Genomic DNA, 24,664 nt, shown 5'->3' on the forward strand with positions numbered 1-24,664 from the left:
CTTCATTCTCAAATCTGCCCCTCATGCCTATTACGTTTTTTTTTTTAAATGCTCTCTCTCTCTTCTGGGAATTTGTGCCACATGGCATACATGTAACAATTTTCCCATTTAAACCTTCCGGTCTAAAATTCTCCATGATCCATGCAAAATTTGACCTTGGCACAGACCAAAGATTTAATCCTCATACAAAAACGAAGATAATGAGACGAACAGATTCTGGGGTCCAAAAATAGTAACTCCCTAAATTTTAGGGATGGTGACCCCTGCATTCCTCAAGTTGTTCTGAGCAACTTTTATCATTGCAACCACGTCAAAAAGTGTAATGTGGCTCAGTTACGGTGACTTTTATTCTGTGAGCATTCTCACATGTGCATCTTCTGTCTTAGCCAGGCTCATTGTCTTACACCATCTCCAATGGCTAAGCACACAGTCCCAAACCACTGGCATTATATTCTTCAATGCTCATTCAATATGGAACCGGTCCTAAGGCTCAAACAAACCATTGGTCCAATTTGTCCCAATGGCTGCCTCTTCTGGCCATGCAAAGATCCCGGCTAAAATGCAACAACTAAAGAAAAGAAAAATAAAATATTTAAGTAAGTAAATAAGGAAAGCAACTGCAAAAAGTATCACCACCTGGTGACATACCCCCCTCTTGAAAGAAGCAAGCGACCTCAATTGCATACCACACATGCTAACAGATGACACACAACGATAACAAGATTCTCCATGTTATTAGTCTCATCGCATGTATCACTTGCTAACAGATGACACGCGGTGATGGTAGGAGTTTCCCCACTACCATTTGTGCCATTGCAAGTTCAAGTCTCACATAGGTGGAGGATCACATCTTGTATCCAACTATGATTACTAGGAGCCTTTCTAATATACATGTTTCCAGATGCAACATAGGGCAATAGCATGTATCCCTGAACTATTAGTGTCACAACATGTATAATCATTTAACTGAAGTGTAACAAATACAACTTCAAAGCACTGAGATTTCATTCAATGATACACATGTAAATGCTAAGTGTAAACCATACATTGTGCATTATTCAATGAGATGCAGTATTCAACTGTACAATAGAGAATGTACATTGCTTCAAAAAGCATTCTAAGTCACTGTAGATTCCACTAAGAAAGCTTCTCAGTAAAGTTGCAATAGCTGAGGCGAATCTGCCAATTCAGTCTCCTCCATCCATTTGGCATCCATTGGTGAATAGTTCTTAAACTTCACCAAAAATCTTCTTATAACTCTACCTTTCAAGTTCCTATCCTTATGTGTCAAGATCTGCTCAAGAACTAGAATCTTATCTAATTCCTCTACTTCAGCCTATTCCTCTTGAACCATATCTTCTAGCACTTCACCAATAAAAGGCCTCAATAGGCTCACATGAAATGCATTATGAATTTTCCAATTCTCTAGCAATTTCAACCTATATGCCACGTCATTGATCTTCTCAGAGACTTGAAAAGAGCCATAGTAACGCATACTCTGCTTTGGAAACAAACTTTCCTTGCCCTTCTATTTTCTCAAACGTGCCTTTTCAAAACGCAATAAGACTCAATCATCCTTTTTGAACAAGAGTTTCCGAGAATGACTATCAGCAACTCTTTTTTGTTTAGCTTATGACTTTTCTAAGGCATACTTACCCTCTTATATGCTTCTTCCTAATCTTTTACGTAACGATTTGCTTCAAAAATATTATCTTTTGTCTGCAAAATGGGAGGTAGTTTCTTTCCATCTTCCACAATCTCAAAAGGTGCTTTGCCAGTAGATGAGTGCACTGTATTATTGTATGCATACTCAACCAATGGCAAGTAGTATTCCCAAGAAGTCTTATGGTCTGAAACATAACACTTCACTAGATCTAAAACAGTTGAATTTGCTTCTTCAAACTGTCCATCAGTTTGTGGATAGAAAGAAGATGAAAATTTCAGCATAGTGCCCATGTTTCCAAACAATGCTTTCCAAAACAAGCTAGTCATTCTTGGGTCCCTATCACTAACAATCGACCGTGGAATTCCGTGGTACTTGAAGATATTATGCATAAATATCTTTACCATGTGTTCTAACTTAACCTTTTTCCTTACAGGAATGAAATGTGCATGTTTGCTGAATCTGCAAATGATAGTCCAGATTTCATCACCCCCTGAAGAAGTTCTTGGAAGATCAAAAATGAAATCCATGGCAATACTTTCCCATGGCCTTTCTGGAATAGGCAATGGTTGCAATAACCCTGGTGCCTTCTATCTATCAAATTTGACCTTTTGGCATACAAGGCAAGATCTAACATATGCATCAACATTAGATCTCAAGGCAAGCCAATAGAAGAAAGTCTCTACCGCTTTGACTGTAGCATCAATACCACGATGTCCTACATACGGTGGAGCATGACTTTCTAATAAAACTTTTGGCTTTAGTTGTTTTGTAACACATAGTCTTCCATGCATCATGATAAAGCCTTCTTTGAACACATAATGATCATGATGTTGGCCATTGATCAACTGTTCATAGATTTCAAAGAAATCTTCATCATCAATATACTGCTCTTTCATATCATCCAATTCATGGTGATAAAGAATTGAAACAACTGACACGTGGTTTGCGAGATAAAGCATCTGCAACTACATTCTTCTTGCCTTCCACATACACTATCTGAAAATGAAACATAGATAGGAAATTTGCCTATATTTAGCCTGTGTGAGAAAGTATCTAAGTGTTTAATGATCCATTTGCACTACAAAATCAGCACCAAGCAATAGTTCTTCCAACTAGAGAGTGCATGGATCACAGCCAATAACTCTTTCTCATAAATTTGGTAAGTCCTTCCAACGACAAAAAGTACTCTACTCTCGCATGCCACAACTCGGACATTCTGCATTAATACAATACCAGTGTTGTATAGTAAGAGCATAGACCAAGGAAACTGCGGACATCATGAACAGTTTTCAAGTCTGGCCAAGAGACAATTGCTTCTGTCTTTGCAAGATCCATCTTCACACCATCTTTAGAAACTGTGTCCAAGGAAGTGAATCTCTTCCAAAAAGAATTCACTCTTCTTGCCATTAATGAGCAATCTGTCATGCTTAAGCTCATTAAAGACTGTAACTAAGTGTTTTCTATGCTCCTCTTCATTCTTTGAAAAGATAATCATATCATCAAAGAATGTGCCAAAGAATCTTCGATAAGGGCGGAAAATTCTATCCATCATCCTGTTAAACGTAGCAGGAGCATTGGTCAATCCAAATGGCATGACTAAAAATTCATAGAGACCAAATGTCATTCTAAAAGCAGTCTTATGGACATCCTCTGGCATGATTCTAATCTGATGGTACCCACTTTTCAAATCTATCCTGCTAAACATTCCTACTCCCTGTAATCGATCAAGGATGTCATCTATCCTCGGAATCGGAAACCTATTCTTGATCGTGTTCTTATTCAAGGCTCTGTAGTCAATACACATTTGCCAAGAGCCAACCTTTTTCTGAACTAGCAACACAGGTAAACAAAACGGAGAACTACTGGGCTGAATTAGTCCCTTTTCTAAAAGCTCATTAACCTGTGTCATAATCTCTTCTTGCTGCGCTGCACTGAGCCTGTACGGTCGCCTATTGGGCAGACTAGTCCTTGGAATAAGATCTATGGTATGATCTTTAGGTCTCTCAGGGGGTAACTCTCCTGGTAACGAATCTAAGAAACAGTCACTGAATTTATCCAAGAAGCCCTTCTACTTTCATCTAGTACAGACCCATTACTGTCAACTTCACTAACTTGCTTTGCAAAAACTAAGTACGCAAAAATATAAATTTTCATTACAAAAGTAATTGCAGAAGCAAAAACAACTGGAACAAACTCTCCTTTAAGCTTCACATCTAACACGAGTCTTGCCCCTATGTATAAGAGTAATCGTTCTATTGTAAGTATCCAAGATAGCATGCTTCTGTTGAGAAACCCTTTACCCTTCACCTGCAGTTTGCGTTTTTGCATTTCTGTGTTTTGTGTTTAGGGTTTGTGTTTAGGGTTTACAGCCCCAAAAAGGGGTGCCATCCTAGACTGACTATGCCTATTTATAGGCCACTCTCTCATTCATTCCTTACGGCTGATTCATTCAGTCTGTCACTACTTCTCTCCAGCCTCTCCACTACCCTCACACCCCTTCAAGAGGACATTGCGGTTCGTGGTTCGTGGCTATCTTCATCATCTTCCTTGTGCTACGGCACCCTTGTTCCCTTGTATCACATTCACTCCATGATTCAGAACTTCATCATTCCATTCATCAGAGTTTCTTCTCTCTTCTCTTCTCTTCTCCATGTTTGCCGAGTTCACTCTGTGTTCCTCCCCGCAAACTCTATTGTCTCGCTAGTACATCATCTTTTGACATGGTATCAAAGCTGGATCTGCTTACCTAGAAGCAAAGATCCTCCACTCCGGTGAAGGCAAAGACCGATGGCTGGTTCAACATCCACTCCTCTTCTTATTCCGTTGCATCAAAATCTTATTTTTGCAGATTTCAGGTGTTTCAACTTGCTGCCCACACCCCGTTCGCGGAGGACATCTTAGACGAAGCTGTCCATTGTGTCTCCATCAGTTGGTGCCTGATTTCCAGCTCTCTTCATGCAGTTTGGAGCTGATTTCAGCCAGGCGACTGTTGTTCTTGTGCAGACCTGCTACCATACAGCCTGCCACGTCATCACAGTCCTGTTGCCTGCGTTTTTAATCTTTCTCTCTCCTGCAAGCTGTCCTAGTTTTAATCTTTCTCTCTCTTGCACGCTACCTTGCCTGTGTTTTTAGTCTTTCTCTCTCCTCACCTGCGTTTTCTATTGGCTGCAACCTCTTACTGCTGGTCGCATCCTCCTCCCACTTGCAGCTCACTTCTGGCCCTTCCACTACCCTTCCACCCCTTGAGGTGAACATTGCGGTTCATGCTTCACACTGCCCTCCCACCCCTTGAGGCGGACATTGCAGTTCGTGGTACATGGTGGCTAACCTCTTCCTTCTTCAACAAGGCACACTAGTATCCATGGCTTCTTTACCAACAAATGACCAGACTACTGGGTGCTCCTATTGTGGCATCACCAGACACACCACCGAAGCTTGCCGACTTCGACCTTTGCTCCCCACCCCCCCGGAGTATATGCGTCTTCCACCACGCACTCCTTGTGCCACCTCTCCTTTCTGGGCCACAAAGATCTTTCTACATTGGCTATTAGAGTACTATGCTCAAGGCAATAAGACGCATCTGATGCACACTAAGTCCTTTCAAGCACATGGAGGATCAATTGGCGCTACGACCTCCTAGAGATCATCGCAATGCTAGCGGCAGTCTTCTCCCACTTATTTTCAGGTACAGTGGCTTCCACAACCTACGGATCTACAGTCTGACAGTGATTATTTGATACCGTCTCCTCGTCAATCTGCTCTTTCGAGAGACAATGGTTGCTCGACTCCTTCCTCTTCTTCAGCTACCCAGTCTACTCCATTGAGAGATAGCAATTGTTGCCCACCTCTTGCTCATTCTGAGCCCCACCCTTGACTACTCAAGTTCGAGAGGCTATCTCTAGGCGCTCTTCAGCGCCCTAGACACCTTTGGCACGACCGGTAGCGCTTCCTTCATCATCAGACATTTCGGAGTCCGTGATCCATGAGTTTTTGGATTCCCTATCTACTTCAGAGGGGGATGTTATTTCTTTGCCCTTAGAGGGGGCATCTACTTCTTCAACTCCAGCAGGGACGACTCCACCTCCCACCTTAGAGGAGGAACCTACTCCACATGAAGTTCTTCACCCATCCTCTACTTTCTTGGGGTGGCTGTCTTCGACCACTCATCTCTCTACTGATACCCAAGATCTTCCGGTACCACCTAGATTGGAATCTCGGAGGTTCAGCCACAACTTGGTGACGAGGCCTTCGTATTCCTTCCAGCATGGATGCACGGAGCTAGTGGTTTCTCTACCGAGGTTGAGTTTCAGGTTCTCCAGTTCACTCCATCTATTGTTCTTTACTACACGTTCCCTTTCCGGTGGAAATCTTGAATCTTTGGGATCCTCTACATCTTCTTCCTCCTCTTCTTCTTGCCTTCGTCCCTTGGTTAGCATGGAGCCATCTCCCGAGATCGAGTACGGGCATATCCTTATGGTTCTCGGCACCACACAAAGTCCAACATTCCTCCTATGCATTGCATGTTTTCATCATCTTTGTACTAGGGCGATTGGGCAAGTGAACAATTTCCCCACGAGGGACACTATCCAAGTGGCACCTGCTGTATGAGCATTCTTCAACATGTAGCATTGCATCTCCACCTCACTATTCTCTTGTTTCCCTTTTTGGGCCCGAGAGGGGGTGTTAAGAAACCCTTCACTTACAGTTTGCATTTTTGCATTTCTGTACTTTGCGTTTAGGGTTTGCAGCCCCAAAAAGGGGCGCTATCCTAGACTGACTATGCCTATTTATAGGCCACTCTCTCATTCATTCCTTATGGCTGATTCATTCAGTCCGTCACCATATCTCTCCAACCTCTCCACTACCCTCACATCCCTTCAAGAGGACATTGCAGTTCGTAGTTCGTGGCTATCTTCATCATCTTCCTTGTGCTATGGCACCCTTGTTCCCTTGTATCACATTCACTCCATGATTCAGAACTTCATCATTCCATTCATCAGAGTTTCTTCTCTCTTCTCTTCTCTTCTCCATGTTTGCCGAGTTCACTCCGTGTTCCTCCCCGTAAACCCTATTGTCTTGCTGGTACGTCATCTTTTGACAGCTTCCTGTGGCACCATGGAATACCCAACAGAACATCACAGCCCTCTAAAGGCATAATATGGAACTCCTCTGTGTCCACATAGCTCTGAATGTGCACATGGAGTTTGCCAAGAATGGGGGTGATAGGTTCAATATGTCCTCGGCATGCCAAATCAGCCTGTCCAACTCATCCCATTTCCTCGGGACGTATACCTAGCTTAGCTGCCAATGCTAGTAAGATGAAGTTTGCACGAGCTCCAGGATCAAAGAAAATAAGCACTGTGGAATCTTTGATCTTTCCCCAAGCTCTGTGCAATTCTATAGCATCATCAGTTGATTGATCTCCCACCATATCAGGCACACTTAGAAGCAATATGGCCTTTTTGTTCACATATACAACATTTCCCAGCCATCATTAAAGCCTTTCTTTCTTCAAATGATTTGCCAAAAAGTGGCCTCTTCTATTCTTTGCCCTGTTTAAAAAAAGTTTGAGGTTATTGCTGAAATCTTTTCTTCCAAAAAGACTTCTTTGTAAAGCTGGTCTTTTTTGGAAATTGCTTCTTCTTCTTGCTAGGATCCTGCTTAAACTGAGAATCCTTATTTTTAGTGCCTTTAAAGCTGTCAGCTTTTTCTTTCAACAATGCATTTGCCACACCAACATTTTCAATTAACTATACCATATTTGTAACCCTAGTCTTGGTACAATAATCCCTGATGGCTTCAGGCAAACAGCAATAGTACTTTTCAATTTGTTCTGACAGGGGCACTGTCCTATAAGAACTCACAGGCAAAAGTGGTTCCCAAATTTTCTTATTGTACTCTTCTAAATCTACACACTTTGCCACGTCCAATTTATGCCATGCAGTCATGGCATCTACTTTAAACATGTTAGCTAACCATGAGGCTGCAAACAACTGTTTAAAATGGACCCAAGTGGCAAGTGCATATCCTTGCATCAACAATATGTTCCACCACTGCAAAGCATTACCTTTCAAAAAAGTTGCAGCCTTCTGCACCTTAGAAGTCTCGATAAAATTCCCTCGAGTGTAAGCTACATCAAACTGCTATATAAATATCAAAGCTTTCAACTTATCTTGCATACCACTCAAGGTTTCAAACTTTAATGCCTGACCACCCTCTTTATAGTCTTTAGGCTTTGCATTTTTTGGTGTCAGGATGTCATAGACAGGTGGTTGTAAAAAGGGGAGTCCCTTAGGCGCATTATCAACATTCATTTCACCAGTCTTAGCTGCCATATGCTCACTAGGCTGAGAAAAACCAGCCACTGCATTTTGTACTCCGCGCATCAAATAAGGACTCTACAAAGTTTGATAACCGGGCTGTAGACCAATATTAACATAAAGTGGCTGCCTCAATAGGTATTATTCCTCGTGGCCCTCTAGGCAAGCATCCCTGATAACCCGTGGGTAATCCAGCCATTGCTTGAAAAATTAACCCACCACCAAAGTAACCAGGATAAGTAGCAAACTGAGGAGGAATAGTTTGCTATGCCACTTGTGCATAACTGCCTTGACCATTCACTCCCTGATCTTGTGCTTGTGTTTCTTGTTGCGCTGGACCTGTCTCCATGTTTGGTGTCTTTTCCACATGCTGACGCACTTTAGAGGTTTGCCTTTTTGAGCACTCCATGGTATGATGTGATGACTCAGCACAAGGATCCTCATTATGTGACTTCAAAAATTTTTGCATCCGAGGATTCTTTACTAGCTGTTCGAAAGAGCCAACCATACTGAGGAGTTGTGCCATAAACAAGTCCTCCTGTTCTTAGTCCTTATCCTGTGGTTCAATCTCTATTCTAGAAGGTGCTGACACCTGTGCACCAATACTCTCTCTTCGGTATCTATGAGCAAAAAAAGAACTCTCTTCTTTATGGGGGAGTTTTTCTTTGCCTTTATCCATGTCTGCCATCTCTCTAGTCCTATAATCTCTGTAAAACCTGTGTGTATGGCCTTTTCACCCAAAACTATCTGAGCTTAAATTCTTACAAAAAAGAATTCAAATCCCGGGGATGAAACCATGAAACCGGTCTATGACTCACATGAAGCGATAGTTCCTTCAATTAATACCTGGTCTTTTTTCACACACACAAACAAAGACCTCACTCCCTCGCTCAACACTACATTGGCCCCAAAGACCAGCGCCCCTCTCGGTATTTCTTTGTCAATTAAAAGATGGAAAGTTAGAAAAATGAAATGTTCCAAAATACATAACCTATGAACGGTTGGTTTTCATCTTATCTGAGTAAATCCCAGCTGCATAAGGACAGTACAGCATAACCAAAACAACATCCCTTTTAGGAAAGCATTTTCTGTGACTATAACTCAATGATTCATGTGCAGAATTGCAATCTGCAGAACTCTGTATTTACTGTTTTTACTGTCCATCATATCCAGAACAACCCTTTTATCCTAGCATCATTCCAGCAGTAAAACAGTCCCACAAACAGCACTAAATCAGAGCTGAAAAACCCTGTTCCTGTGTGGCATGGTCATCATTTTCTTTAGTTCCCGCATTGGAGAAGCCAACAGCTGCTCCTCAACATGGACAGTGAGGCTCTTGCCTCAGCAGAAGTGCAAAGAAAACAAAGAACTGTACCTTCGATGGAATTAGCCCATTATATAGAGCATTTCCTCTGAGAATAGAGAAAGGGTTGACTAGAGGGAGCAAGCTCTACCTCCATACACGAGTCAGAGACAAAGAAGTACTCTCTATAGCTAATGTACTGGCAACAATCTGCCCTCAGCTCCTCAAAACTTCGCTCTCAAGTCTGCCCCTCATGCCTATTACGTTTTTTTTAAATGCTCTCTCTCTCTCTCTCTCTCTCTCTCTCTCTCTCTCTCTCTCTCTCTCTCTCTGTGGAATTTGTGCCACATAGCATACATGTAGCAATTTTCCCGTTTAAACCTTCCGGTCTAAAATTCTCCATGATCCATGCAAAATTTGACCTCAGCACAAACCAAAGAATTAATCCTCGTACAAAAATGAAGATAACAACGCAAACAGATTCTAGGGTCCAAAATAGTAACTCCCTAAATTTTAGGGATAGTGACCCCTGCATTCCTCAAGTTGTTCTGAGCAACTTTTATCATTGCAACCACATCAAAAAGTGTAATGTGGCTCAGTTATGATGACTTTTATTCCGTGAGCATTCTCACATGGGCATCTTTTGTCTTGGCCAAGCTCAATGTCTTGTACCATCTCCAATGGCTAAGCACACAGTCCCAAACCACTGGCATTATATTCTTCAATGCCCATTCAATATGGAACCAGTCCTAAGCTCAGACAAACCATTAGTCCAATTTGTCCCAATGGCTACCTCTTTTGGCCATGCAAAGATCGCAGCTTAATCCAAGAGAACTCTGGGGATAAAAAGCAAGAGCAACTAAAGAAAAGAAAAATAAAATATTTATATAAGTAAATAAGGAAAGCAACTGCAAAAAGTATCACCACCTGGTGGCAGACTGCCTCTTCTGGCCATGCAAAGATCCCGACTTAATCCAAGAGAACTCTGGGGGTAAAAAGCAACAGCAACTAAAGAAAAGAAAAATAAAATATTTATATAAGTAAATAAGGAAAGCAACTGCAAAAAGTATCATCACTTGGCGACAAAACCTAATGAGGCCCGTACTAAAGTCGGCTCTAACTAAAAGGCATCTAGATAAAGCTACAACAACTGAGGATGGTCTACCAAGTCATTCTCTTCCATTCATTTGGCATCCACTGGTGAATAATATTTCACCAAGTATCTCCTAGAAACTTTACCTTTGTCTTTTTTTTCTTTTATGTGCCAAAATTTGCTCGAGTACCAAAATCTCATCCAGCCACTCAAACTCGGACTGAATTTCAGCAGACATATATCCTTTGCCACATCACCATGAAAAGGCCTCAACAAACTGACATGAAAGGCATTGTGTATCCGCCAATGTGGAGGTAATTTCAACTGATATGCCACATCGCTGATCTTTTCCAACACCAAGAAGGGCCCATAGTATCTCATACTCAACTTCAGATACAATCTTTCTCTTCCTTTCATCTTTTTCAACCTTGCATTTTCAAAACGCAGCAATACATAATCACCCTTACAAACTACAAAGCACATCTATGACAATCAACTGCCCTCTTTCGCTTTTCTTGCGATCTCTAAAGTGCATATTTTATCTTTGCATAGACTACATCCAAGTTTTCCACGTAACAATCATCCTCAAAGATCTTATCCTTAGTTTGCACAATAGGTGGTACCTTCTTGCCACCCTCAACCACCTCAATTGGAGCATTCCTCGTAGAACTATGAACTATGTTGTTGTAAGCAAACTCAACCAAGGGTAAATACTGCTCCCACTATGTCTTGTGGTCTGAAACATAGCACCTCAAAAGATCTCACACTGTGGAATTTGCTTCCTCAAATTGACCATCTGTCTGCAGATAGAAGGATGATGAGAATTTCAGCATGGTACCCATATTCTCAAACAGCCCTTCCAAAATAAACCAGTTATCGAATCAATAAGCTGAATAATGCCAAAAAATGGGATTAGAAGGCTGTCACTTGACAAAACTTGCCCATGCAAGTAGGAAAAACGTTTTTAGAGGCCAATGAAAGTTTATTTCAGCAATTGTGATAGAGAAGGAGATTGTTAGAGAGCAAGAAGAGGCTGCTAATGTAATTTGTAGCCACTAAGAATCAGTCCTACAACATGTGACAGCAATTTGGAGCCCTCCAAGGACAGGTGACAGCAGCCCAAGGTCCTTCTAGTGCAAATGACAACGTAAGGAGCGGGCAATGGTCTTTATGGTGGTCCTAAGCTATAGGTGACAACTTTCTTGGCTATTTAAGTAGGGAAGCAATAATTTTTCAATGTTTCTTGCGATGATACTCTGAAATTTCTCTCTACAGTATCCTCTCTCATCCCCCAGCCATCTCTCAAGTTATCTCAGTATTTTCCAATAGTTGGAGCCTTCAAAGAAAGAGATTTAAGTTAATCTCTATTGTAAACTCTAATTTACACAACAAAAATTAGGATTTGACTATCGCCTCGAGATGGTGCTTAGAATTGAGAACCTAGGACTTGAATTCCAACAACTGAAATTGCAGAATTTCAAGGAGATTCAAGTGACCAGTCAACCAATATTAGATTTGGGGTTGAATTTGTCTTTTAAGGAGCAAGCTGAAGGCCAATCTCCAAGCAAACCAAGGAGAAATTTGGTTTGGAGACTTATTGTCAATTTATACAGCAAAAAGCACTTGGATTAGCAAGGGAGCTCAGAGAATCTTTGTTATACTCCTATTTGCAATATAAAATAAAGAAATACTGCCAGGAACACCGATTTTGGGGCCACAAGATATCCAATATCCGAGAGTAAAGTAGTAAAGTGTGCATTTTTAGTTTATGTGAATTTTATGCTGCTTGTAATTAGTGCTTAATCAAGTTATTTACCACCCTATCTAAGGAGAAAGACTGGTTTCAAGATCTCTCATAGAGGTCGCACAATACATAATTAAAAGTCAAGCTTTGCCACAATTTTTTACTTAAGATTGTTTTATGCGTAAGTTATGTACTTAGCATGTGTCCCACTAAGATATTGTAATCTATTACTCCATCTAAGACTTTGCATTACAAAAAGTCAACTATTGCTCACTTATGTATTTTTTATTGCTTGGCTTATGTTGTATTACCAATACAACAATATAAGACATTAAATAATAAGGCAGTAATATGCTTTTTTTATTGCTACAATACTAAAAGCAAAGATTAAAAGTTCTTAGTTATAATATCCACAAACTAAGCGTACTTTGATTAGCCATGATATTATCTTTGTGAAAGATGTTCAACCTTCACTTTCATGTATCAAAGAGATACATGTATGCTCCTAGGACATCTAATACTTTGTTGTCTTTTTTCAATAATGTGCAATCATATGTAGCACCAAATGAGGCATTTTTCAACCTGTAAATGTTTCTCATGAATCCATATATCAGTCTATTTCTAATGTATATGTAAACAATGCACTTTTGGATGAGAGAGCAAAGATTGAGCAAACTAGGACTATCCCAAAATGGCTAGTGGCAACATTGTGTAGCAATCAATTGAATGCACCTTTGTTTAGTCGTACTCATTTTAGCACTCACAACGCCTCTTATGCATCAAATTGTTATGTGTTGGCTATTTCTAGTTTGTGGGATGATAATGAATCCATTTCTTTTGAAAATGCACGAAAATTAAGAAATTGAAATATGATGCTATTATAAAAAATTGTACTTGCTTCCTACGTGACTTGCCTCCTAGCAAAGAGGCCATTGGTACAAGTGGGTTTACAAGTTGAACTGTAAGCCAAATGGTAGTGTTAATTGTTATAAGGCTCAACTGGTGGCAAAGGGTTATACTCAAGAGAAGGGCATTGACTTTGATTAGACCTTTGCTCCTACTTGCCATACGGCAACAATTTGTAGCATTTGTGTATTATTGGCTCGTAATAGTTGGAATGTGCTTCAATTGAATATCAAAATTTTATTTCTGAATGGTGATTTACATGAGGAAGTGTGTGTTTTTCAGCTTTACGGTTTTGTGTAACAAGGGCAAGAAAAAAAAATGTGCAAATTAAAAAAGACATTATGTGGTCTAAAACAAGTATCTCAAGCTTGGTATAAGAAGATGCGTGGATACTTGACTACACACATTTTCAGAATAATCCAATTCAGCTTGTATGTCAAACATGAGGGTGATGCACCTCTAATCATTGTGGTTTATATCAATGACATGCTACCCAATAGTCCTAATAAGAAACATATAGCTGATTTTAAAGCCAAGTTAAATTCAGCTCCTGATGTTTAGTTCAATCAATGTGATGAAGGTATTGCTTTGTGTCAAACGAAGTATACTCAGCCATTATTAGATTTAGTCTGGAAGACTACAAGACTATTACTAATCCTATGAAGACAGGTTTGAAGTTGAGACTTCATGATGCCGCAAATTGCTTTGTTGTCTTTATCTATTAGCAAGATTCTTGAAGAAGTATATCATTACTCCTATGGATACACGTTAGAAGTTGAGCCTTCATGATGCCAAAGACTGCTTTGATATCTTAATCTATCAGGAAGTTGTTGGATGTTTGATTTATGTACGCATTACAAGACCCGACATTCAATTTGCAATCTCGCAAATAAGCAAGTAGCTCTTGATGGCACATTAAGTTCAGGAATGTAAGCCTTTTATGGATTTCGATAATATTAGACCATTTGGCCACTGGACAAAGAGCAGCTTTATCACGGTCCTGCCATATATACTGGTCTGAGACGGACAATAGCAGTCAGATTTTGTATCTGTACATAGTCCAACCTCAAAATAGTTGCACATGCATATTGCTTTGGTGCATTGGTAATGGGAAATTAAGGTGGACTGTCCTGAAAAGTATCGTGCCTGTCTTTTGAAAATTGAGAGTTGTCAATATACTTATAAGACCATGATGGATAGGTCAGACATACCTGCAGTCTTGGAAGTCTTGTATTTGGCTTACTTGGACAAAATGCTAGCTTATATTTGGCAGCTTATTGAAGTAATTGTGTGAGAGCTCTGGACTTGGCCTATGTAATAGGTACAATTATCCAGGGCATTGTTTCACTGCTTTGTATCAAATGGTCTGACAGGGCCTGCAGCCTCTTTCCAAAAGTGTTGGCCTCAAACAAAGTATTTAAAGTTCCTATGTGAAGAAGTCATCTCTCCCTACCCTCTTACTAGAGCTGAAGTGACAATACACACAGCATGTCTGATCTATCACATAATTGTTGAAACCAAAATATTTCAAGTTTGAAGGATCATCCAAAGCATTAACATCAATCGCATGAGGAAGAGGTCATTTCAAGCAGAATGAGTACCACAACCTCGAGTCTGACAATATCTAAACCCTAACTATTCGAGTGCATTCAAAGCCTAATATAAAACCCCCTTATATGGAAATTTGTCATGAATAAAACGAACCCTTCTCTTATTCAACCTATGAATGTCCCTACTAAAATGGTACCGTTAAGTAAAAAAGGTCTTAAGAACAGATTAGGAGATATAGTTATTTATGTGTGTGACACCTCAACCCCACCCCCGGAAAAAAAAAAGACTGTACTTACCAGTTCCATCTCCAGAGGACCTGTGCCTATGTAGAGAGAGGACATCACCACACGATCTTTGGCATTGCGGATGCCTTCTTTCAAAGTCTCATAAAATTGTTGAGGGGTGGCCAAGACGTCCACGTTTTCCCCTTTGACAGGGAAACCCATGGCGTGCTTGGCCAATCCTCCGATGATGGAATGTTGATAGGGATTGTCCCAGCAGGAGGAGGAGGAGACCTCCGTTGATTTGCATAACCATCTTCTTTCGAGAATCGAGCACCGGGAGAGCGCAAACGGCGACGACAGCCTGGGATTCGCAACGCCGTGGAACAAAGCCAGGTCCGGTCTCTGCACATGACTCCGCCATGGCCAGCGGCGATGCTTGCTGAGAAGGATGTTAGGCCGAACTGCGAGAAGGGTGGCTGAGATCGCCATGGCTGGAGAGTGGACGTTTGTTGACGATCATCGTGAACCGAACCTTATACTTTGTTCTGGAGAAACGATCGCACTTTTTACCCACTTCTCGAGAACATGGCTATTAGCAACCTTGCCCCATTAAATTTAGCCCAAGTTAACTAACTCAATTGCATATCTATTATGATTATAATTAGTATTTTACATTTTGTAAGCATCTATAATACTTATATTTGTATATTTGTATAATATAGACACAAGCAAATATCAAACTAGACATCAATCTTGTTATGTGGCAAGTTTAGAGCACATCCCATCCTAAACCTTCAAAAATATAGAGTATTTTTAAAAATTTGCAAAATCTATCTTGATGGTAAAGCATACATATCTCTCTCTCTCTCTCTCTCTCATGAATGAATTGTTGAGATGACAAGCTCAACACATGCGGATATTAATGATGGACCGCCTGGTTAGATGGGTCCACGCGTCTACACTTAGCACGTCGGTGGTCATTATGACTCTCACATGGCCATTGACTCATTACTTATTATATTTAAGTTGTTACACCTATTTACAACTGGCATAGTTATAGCGCCAGTCGACTAGTGTAGTCGGTTATACATTATTTGACTTAGTAGGCCATCTTCATTTATGTTGTATCTTATCTGTACTTTGTATACATTGTAAAGTGTGTGGAAGAATAAGAAGAAACCAGCAAGAAAATGTTTTGGCCTCCATTTCTCTTCTTGTCTCTTGAGTGAGCTTCTTCTTGTGCATTTTGTGTGTGTTCGGTGTAGCATCTTGAGTAAGTCTTCCCCACCACGCGATTCGTGACATGGTATCAGAGCTGCACCACTGATTGAGGCTGGTTTTGAAGGCTAAAGCGAAGGAGAGGAGCCAATGATTCGAGCAAGCAAGCAACGGGTAATAAGCTCTTACATTCTCTACTTTTTCTCTTGGACAGTGCCTGTGGAGGCACCAGAAGCAAGACAGAGCAAAAATCTCAGATTACAGTGAGATTTGGTGTGCGCGAAGAGCGCTGTGTATTATGTAGATTTTGGCCATCCGAGGTCATTTCAGGCCCCATTTTAGACTCGCAAGGTTGCGGACAACAGTTTGAGGTATCCTGCAATTTTAGTTATGTCTATCGTATACAGGTGTATAGATTACAGATTTCAAATCTGTAAGTTCAAAGGTGTTTACCAGCGAATAAACACAAGGTTTATCTACAAACTGTTTGCAGATTGCATATATTGTTAAGCAGACAGTAAAAAAGGCTGTCTGGTGTATTGTTGTGCACTACAGGTTGAGGGTTGCAGAAGATTTGCTTACTGTTTGGTACTAGTTTTGTGATAATGGGAGAGAACAGTGGAAACCCCATCATTGAGAAGCTTGACAAGAACAACTACCCTTTATGAAAGTTCCGTGTCACGCACTTCCTTATTGGAAAATACCTCTACGAGTTTGTTTCATGTGAAGAAAAGGAGTCGGAGGTGAGTAATCCTCCAACTACAGAAGAGACAAAGGCACGAAAGGAATGGAATGCAAAAGACAAAAAGGTTATGTATTGGTTGTCTACAGTAATTGATAATAATATGCTGGGACATATTGGAAATATAGAGAATTCATATGCAGCTTGGACTATACTTGAAAGTATGCTTTTCGTAAATACAAAGGCACGAAAGATTCAACTCAAGCAAGAGTTGAACACATTGAAGAAAGGGAAGATGTCTATCAATGAGTATGCACTGAAGGTAAGGAGCATTGCAGAGCCTTGGCAACGATTGATGCAATGCCCGATGATGATGATTTGGTGTCGTCTACCTTGGGTGGACTTAACAATGAAAAGGCTTGGAAGTCTTTTGTAACTTTCGTATATGTTAGAAAGCCATTTCCAAATTTGATGAGTTGGTCTCCTTATGATCACTGAAGAGATCAATATGCAAAGTGAGACATCTGAAAAAGGTGGTGAACAGGTCCAAGCTTTCTACTCCAGTTCAGGAAGGGGACGTGTCAGGTCCTCTTCAAGAGGCCATGGTACACGACGTGGTAGTGACAACCAGCAAAACAGATTGAATCAACAATTTGGCGATATGTAGGTTTCAGGAGGTCGTGTTAACTTTAGAGGCAGGGGGAGCTTTAGAGGAAGAGGTGGATGGCATAACACAGGTTATAACAACTTTGGTATTGTGTGTTACTACTGTGGCAAAACAAGTCATATTGCAACCCAATGTTATGCTAAGAAAGATGATATTCGCAGTGGTAAGTTGCAGCAAGGAAACTATGAATTGTCTTCACGACAAAATAAAGACAAAAATAAAAGTCTATTTGTTATGCGGCATATGCTGAATGCTGTTACAGGAAAGGGAACACATGATGATGTTTGGTATATTGATTTAGGTGCATCCAATTATATGACCAGCCATGCAGAATGGTTTGGAGAGATGCAGGATTTGCAAAATACAGGTTATGTGCAGACGGGTGATGATTTATGCCACCCAATTTCACACATTAAAAAAGTTTCCTTATCCTTGCATGATGGTAAGACAAAGAGTCTTTTAGATGTATTACATGTGCCATCTATTACAAAGAACTTGGTGTCAGTCGATCAGATGGTAGAGCAAGGGCTGCAAGTCAAATTTAATGCAAAGGTCTGCTTTGTGGAAGACTTCAATGACAAGTGCAGGTTGGTTGCAAAGGGAAGTAGAGTTTGACGTATGTTTACTCTGGATGCTAGAATTCCTACTATGAATACTGCTATGTATGCTAAAGGAAAAGGTGGTGTTGCAGATATTGAAATTTGGCACAGACGCATTAGACATGCAAATGTATAAAGGCTGAAATTAATGCAGTCCAAAGGGTTGGTTACAGGTTTGCCTACATTTAGAATTGCAGAATTTCATAAGGTATGCGAAGCATGTCACTTTGGTAAGCATGCAAGACAACCCTTTTCACATGATAGAGATATAAGCAGAAATATCCTTGATGTTGTGCATATAGATATTTGGGGGCCTACACAAAATGTATCTCTTGGAGGCAGTTCATACTTTGTCACATTCATTGATGATTGTTCTAGAAAGCTGTGGGTATATTTTATGAAAGAAAAGAGTGAAGCATTTGAGCACTTTAGAACTTGCTACAATTGAAAGAGAAGCAGGCTTAAAAGTAAAGTGTTTGAGGTTAGATGGAGGGGAAGAGTACCTCTTGAATGATTTCAGTGATTTTCTGAGGTCTCATGGGATAAAGAGACAATTCACATGCAAGTATACCCCACAGCAAAATGGGGTTGCAGAAAGGAAAAACATGCATATTGTAGAAGTTGCATGCGCCTTGATGGCTGAAAAGAATATACCTAAGCATTTTTTGTCTGAGGCTGTTCATACTGCTGTTTATATTATGAACAGAACTCCCACAGCTGCAGTTCATGGTATGACCCCCAAAGAATGTTTTACAGGTAAGAAGCCTAATGTCTCACACTTGAAAGTGTTTGGCTATATTGCATATGTTCATGTGCCAGATGAGTTGCGGAAGAAACTGGATCCAAAGGCTGAAAAGTGTGTCTTTGTTAGATACTCTTTAGAGCAAAAAGGGTATCGTTGTTATAACCCTGTCACATGTAAGCTCAAAGTGAGCAAGGATGTCATCTTTGATTAAATGAGTAGTCGGTATGCATCTAGTGGTGATGCATTTGATGATGATGATGTTCATGACACTCATATGCAGGTTGAAAAGCAAGAATCACGAACTTTTAGTGGACCAGAGACATCATCTGGTAGTCCTTGGTCTGGGAGACTAAGTAGTAGCTCTACATCTTCAAGTACATCTAGTAGCACTACAGGTAAAGACAAAGAAAAGAATAAAGTGTTAGATGACATTGATGTAGTTCTTGATGGAGACTCTAGTGGCTCAGAGAGCTTGGATGATGAGCTTGGCATTCCTTCAGTGAGAACTCCAGGTGTGCAGAGAGCATGCATCAATGCAAAGACTCCATTGAGTGATCCAGTGGTACACAGGTCTAGCAGGGTGAGATACCATGTTAACAGATTTGGTTTTGAAGGTTATCTAGCTCGCCATTATGCTTATATGGTGAAAGTGATTGAGGATGTTGAGCCCACATGTTTTGAGGAGGCTATTGGTCATGCTCATTGGGATGCAACAATGGATGAGGAGATGGCTGCATTAGAGGCCAATAAGACTTGGGATCTAGTATCATTGCAGAAGGGCAAGAAAGCTATTGGATGTAAGTGGGTTTATAAGATTAAGCACAATGCAGATAGTTCTATTAGTAGGTACAAAGCTAGGCTGGTTGCAAAAGGCTATGCCCAGGCATATGGCATAGATTATGAAGAAACCTTCAGTCCAATTGCTAGGATGGCAACTATCAGATGTGTGATTGCTTTGGCAGTAGCCAAAGGTTGGAGGTTGCAGCAAATGGATGTGAAGAATGCCTTCTTGCATGGTGATTTGTAGGAAGAAGTGTATATGGATTAGCTAGCAGGTTATGAAGATTTAGAGCATCCCACGTATGTGTGCAGGTTGAGAAGGCGCTCTATGGGCTCAAGCAAGCACCTAGAGCATGGTCTGACAAGATCAGAGAGTATCTTGTCAATATTGGCTATTATGTTTCTGATATTGATCACTCACTTTATGTGAGAAAGGGAGATGCAGGTTTGGCCATCATAGTCATCTATGTGGATGACTTGATTATTACAGGTGATAGTGATAGTGGGATTGCTGAAGTCAAGGACTTTTTGAAGAAGAAGTTTGAGATGAAGGATTTAGGTGAGCTAAGGTACTTCCTTGGCATTGAGGTGATCAGATGTGATGATGGTATATGACTGTCCTAAAGACAGTATGGCTTGGATATGTTGTCCAAGTATGGTATGACAGCATGCAAACCACTTTCAATCCTGTTGGAGTAGAATGTAAAGTCGAGTGTTGATGTTGGGGATGAGATAGAAGACCCTACTATGTTCAGGAGGATAGTGGGGAGTTTGATCTATATGACCATTACAAGGCCAGACTTGAGCTACGTTGTTGGTCTTGTGAGTCAGTTTATGCAAGTACCTAGAAAGCCACATTTGGATGCAGTCAGACGCATATTGAGATATGTGAAGTTCACATTACATTATGGACTTTTCTATGAGGTAGGTACAAATGTATAGGTGTTTGGATACACAGATGCAGATTGGGCTGGTAGTATGTCTGATAGAAGATCTACCAGCGGATACATGTTCTCTCTTGGTAGTGCAACAGTTACTTGGAGCAGCAAAAAGCAATCTACAATTGCTTTGTCGAGTACAGAGGCTGAGTATAGAGATGTTGCTGTTGCAGCATGTAAGGTAGTATGGCTGCAAACGTTATTAGCTGATTTAGATGTGCAGGTGGAAGGTCCAGTTATCATTTATTGTGACAACATGAGCAGTATACAGTTAGCTAGGAATCCTGTGTTCCATGCCAGGATAAAACATATTGAGATACACTACCACTCTGTGAGAGAGAAGGTACTAGCAAGTGAGATTGATTTGGTGTATGTCAGCACACAGTATCAGATAGCTGACATCTTCATGAAAGCATTGGGTACAAAGAAGCTTCAAAAGTTTCGAAGCTTACTTGGAGTTGCAGATATGCAATTAAGCTTGAGGGGAAGTATTGAGATGACAAGCTCAATACATTGGACATTAATGATGGACCACCTGGTTAGCTAGGTCCACACATCTACACTTAGCACGTCATTGGTCATTATGACTCTCACATGGCCACTGACTCATTCCTTATTATATTCAGGTTGTTACACCTATTTACAGTTGGCATAGTTATATCGCCAGTCGACTAGTGTAGTCGGTTATGCATTGTTTGACTTAGTAGGCCATTTTCCTTTATGTTGTATCTTATCTATACTTTGTGTACATTGTAAAGTTTGTGGAAGAAGAAGAAGAAACCAGCAAGAAAACGTTTTGGCCTCCATCTCTCTTCTTGTCTCTTAAGTGAGCTTCTCCTTGTGCATTCTATGTGTATTCAGCGCAGCATCTTGAGCAAGCCCCCCCACCACGCGATTTGTGACATGAATGAATGAATGAGGGCATGCAGAGCTCATGTGTGTGTGTGTGTGTGTGTGTGTGTGTGTGTGTGTGTGTGTATGTGTGTGTGCGTGTGCGCGCTCGTGTGTGTGTGTGTGTAGCACCAATCAGCTAAAGAGGTGCTCGTTCAAACAGAGATGAAGCACAACCATCGTAGGAGAGACACAAAGATGATATCACAACTCTCACTATTGTTACCAACACACCAAAGCACGATACTTCTCTCAGTAATGCCACACGAACAAAAGTTGGGCAAGTGGCATTACTAAGAAAGAGAAAGGGAGAGCCCTACTAATGCTTATGATGCTTATGTGCTTCTTCTTTCACTCAAGGTTGAGTAGGCTTATTGATTGCTTTGATCTCTAGCTCAATTGTTATTGACAACAATAGCTTTTTTATCACCAAATATTTAATCTAATCGTCTACCTTAATTAGAATAACAACATATATGCTTTGTGTGTATATGAGTGTATGACCCAGACACCCCTCCATACACCTCTCTCACTAAGAGAAACCTAGTAACAAGAAAAAAAAAATATATCATCTATACATATAACATATCTAGATTACATCACGATAGCCCTTCTCCACAAAGATCTCATGCTACAAGAACAACTTGCTGAGGACCAAAATAAATCATTTCATAGAGAGACATGGGTATCTAGCTATGTACATACCATGTGAAATGCAAGTAGTTTTTGGTCAACTTATGGGATTCTCTCACTAACTAGAGATTGAGATACGGAGAGTAGCCTACAGCCTAGAGTTGAGAGGAATTATAAATTGTGTGCCAAAAAGAGGTGGAGAACACAGAGCACTACATGTACAAATGTAAGGCCTATATAGATAATTCGATCAAGATACACTACACAAGGAGATGCCTCCCTTAAACTAGCCATGAAGTCCCTAGATTAGAGATGTTTGGGCTCATTCCTCCTTGATATTCAAAGGTTTTGCACATCATTGCTCTAGTTGGGAACCACGTAGATATTGAGATGCCAAGCTCTACATGAGTTGGCATCCACTACATGTAGTGGTGATATGGCTCGATATTATTCACTAGCATATTAGGTGATCAACATGAGGATATGCCAATGATTCTACAGTTAGACTACACCCACATAGTCCATCCTTGGTTATGGTGCATTCATTATACCACCACTTCTTTTTTAGTGGGTTCACACTTAGTGACCACATGTGCCTACGTTATGATACTTTCATATTAGTCTCTTACCATGTTGTAGACATAGTTCTTTTGTGTGGAAGAAGAAGAAAGAATAAGAAATAGATTTCAACCCTATCTCCCTATGTTCTCAAGTCTCCATTGATGTTGTGTGTGTGTGTGCTCTTGGGTGCTTCACGTCTCTTCTCTCTTGTCTATTTTCATGGTATTAGAGCCATTCCATGGCTACATGGAGCTTGATTAAAGGCTGAGGTAAAGGCATTGGAGCATCAAAGCAAGCAAGCAAGCAATAGGTAAGAAACACTTCCACCTTGCTCGCTTTGCCTTAGGTTATAGCCACATGAGGCTTTTAAGGCTCGTAGGGCTGCATTCTCCAATTGCAATGAAAGTTAGTGAGTAGAAAGAATGGTGTATATACTACATATAGATTGTTTAGGGCTTTCCGTTGTGATTTTTGGCATCTAATATCATTTCGACCTTTGTTTTGGACCTACAAGTGGTCCCAACAGCAGTTTTTGGGTGTAGTATAGCTTCGGTTGTATTCATCATTTATAGATGCATAGATTACAAAGTTCGAATCAATAAGGTTTCATGTGTTTGTTGGGTTGAAGATACGAAAGGCGTATGCATACATGTTGCAGATTGCATTTATTGTTGTGCAAACAATGAAAAAGATTATATGTTTAGTGATGGTGCACCTAATATCAATGTGCTTGCAAATTGCAAGGCATATGCATACATGTTGTAGATTGCATTTATTGTTGTGCAAACAATGAAAAAGATTATATGTTGTTATGGTGCACCTAATATCAATGTGCTTGCAAATTGTAGTTTTTTGCAAGGTTTTCTATTTTGTCAAAATGTTTGACAACTTCAACTAGATTGTCAAAGAGAAGCTTGATAAGAAAAATTATCGTGCATGGAAGTTTTGGATGACGAATTTCATGAAGGACAAATGTGTTTGGAATTACATTGAAGGAGACATGGCAATAGCACCTGAAGTTCCTATACAAAATGCTATTGTAGAACTAGTAAAGGCTAAGAAAGATTGGGAGTAGACACAAAGTAAAGTCGTGTATTAGCTATCTATCAATGTCACAAGTAGCATGATGGAAAATTTGCAGGAATCTGAAACCCCTGCTATTACTTGGAAGAATTTGACAAGGTTGTTCAAAGTAAATACAAAGGGTAGAAAGCTACAGCTTAAGTCAGAGTTGAACCAAGTGAAAAAAAGAAGCCTATTTGTTAATGATTATACCTTGAAGATCAAGAGTATTATGGAAGCTCTTGGATTTATTAATGTAGTAGTTGATGATATGATGTTGTGCATGTATGCTCTTAGATGGACTTTGAGATGAATAAAAAGCTTTAAGTCATCTATGAATACAAGGGATGTTATCCCTGATTTTGTAGACTTGATTCCTATATTGACACTTGAGGAGAAGAACCTTGGCTTGGAATTCCTTTTCTTCTCAAAGCAAAAACAAGTCTAAAGATGTGTTTTACTCTACTAGTAGAGATAGAGGTCATGGGCAGAGCCCAAGGTGGTGATCATGGTCAAGGTTATGATGCACAACAAAATAGAGGAGGATAGTCCCAAGAAAAGGGGAGTTAAAGAGGGCAAGTTGTAAATTCTAATAGTAGGCAATAGAATCCTGATGATAGTAGAGAGTGTTGGCATTGTGGTAAAAAAAGTCACAATTTTTTAAATTGCTTCAAAAAGAAGGCTAAAATTAGAAATTGAAAAAAAAAGCATGGTAGTTATACATTTAGTAGCAGAAACAATGATGATAGAAATGAACACTTGTTTGTTATGTAGCACTTTATAAATACTACGAGTGCTAATGATTCATCAAAGAATGATGTATGGTAAGTAGATTTAAGTGCCTCTAACCAATGGCGTATCATGGAGAGTGGTTTAGAGAGATGTGCAGTCTAGAATCTCTAGGCTATGTGGAGACCGGGCATGATACAATTCACCCCATTACTCATATTGGAAATGTTCATTTGAGTATGAGGGATAGCAAAACTAAGTACTTGCTTAATGTGTTTCATGTACCAAATATTACAAAAAACTTGGTTCCTATTGGTCAGATGGTAGAATACGGATTGTAGGTTCATGCACA

At 40.2% G+C, this 24,664-nt stretch overlaps 1 protein-coding gene across 1 annotated transcript in view; it reads right to left on the minus strand.

Annotated features, from left to right (window-relative positions):
- LOC148040363 (uncharacterized) overlaps positions 1-15,386 on the minus strand; it is a 30,628-nt gene extending 15,242 nt beyond the window's left edge. The window contains exon 1 of the mRNA XM_087698817.1: positions 14,880-15,386. Within this exon, the coding sequence (XP_087554943.1) occupies positions 14,880-15,296 (417 nt within the window). The 5' untranslated portion in view covers positions 15,297-15,386. The remainder of the gene's footprint in view (positions 1-14,879) is intronic.
- Positions 15,387-24,664: the final 9,278 nt, after the last annotated feature.

This window comes from Lygodium microphyllum, chromosome 2 (genome assembly GCF_053477565.2).
Source record: "Lygodium microphyllum isolate KBCC chromosome 2, Lygodium_microphyllum_v1.1.10, whole genome shotgun sequence".
NCBI lineage: Eukaryota > Viridiplantae > Streptophyta > Polypodiopsida > Schizaeales > Lygodiaceae > Lygodium > Lygodium microphyllum.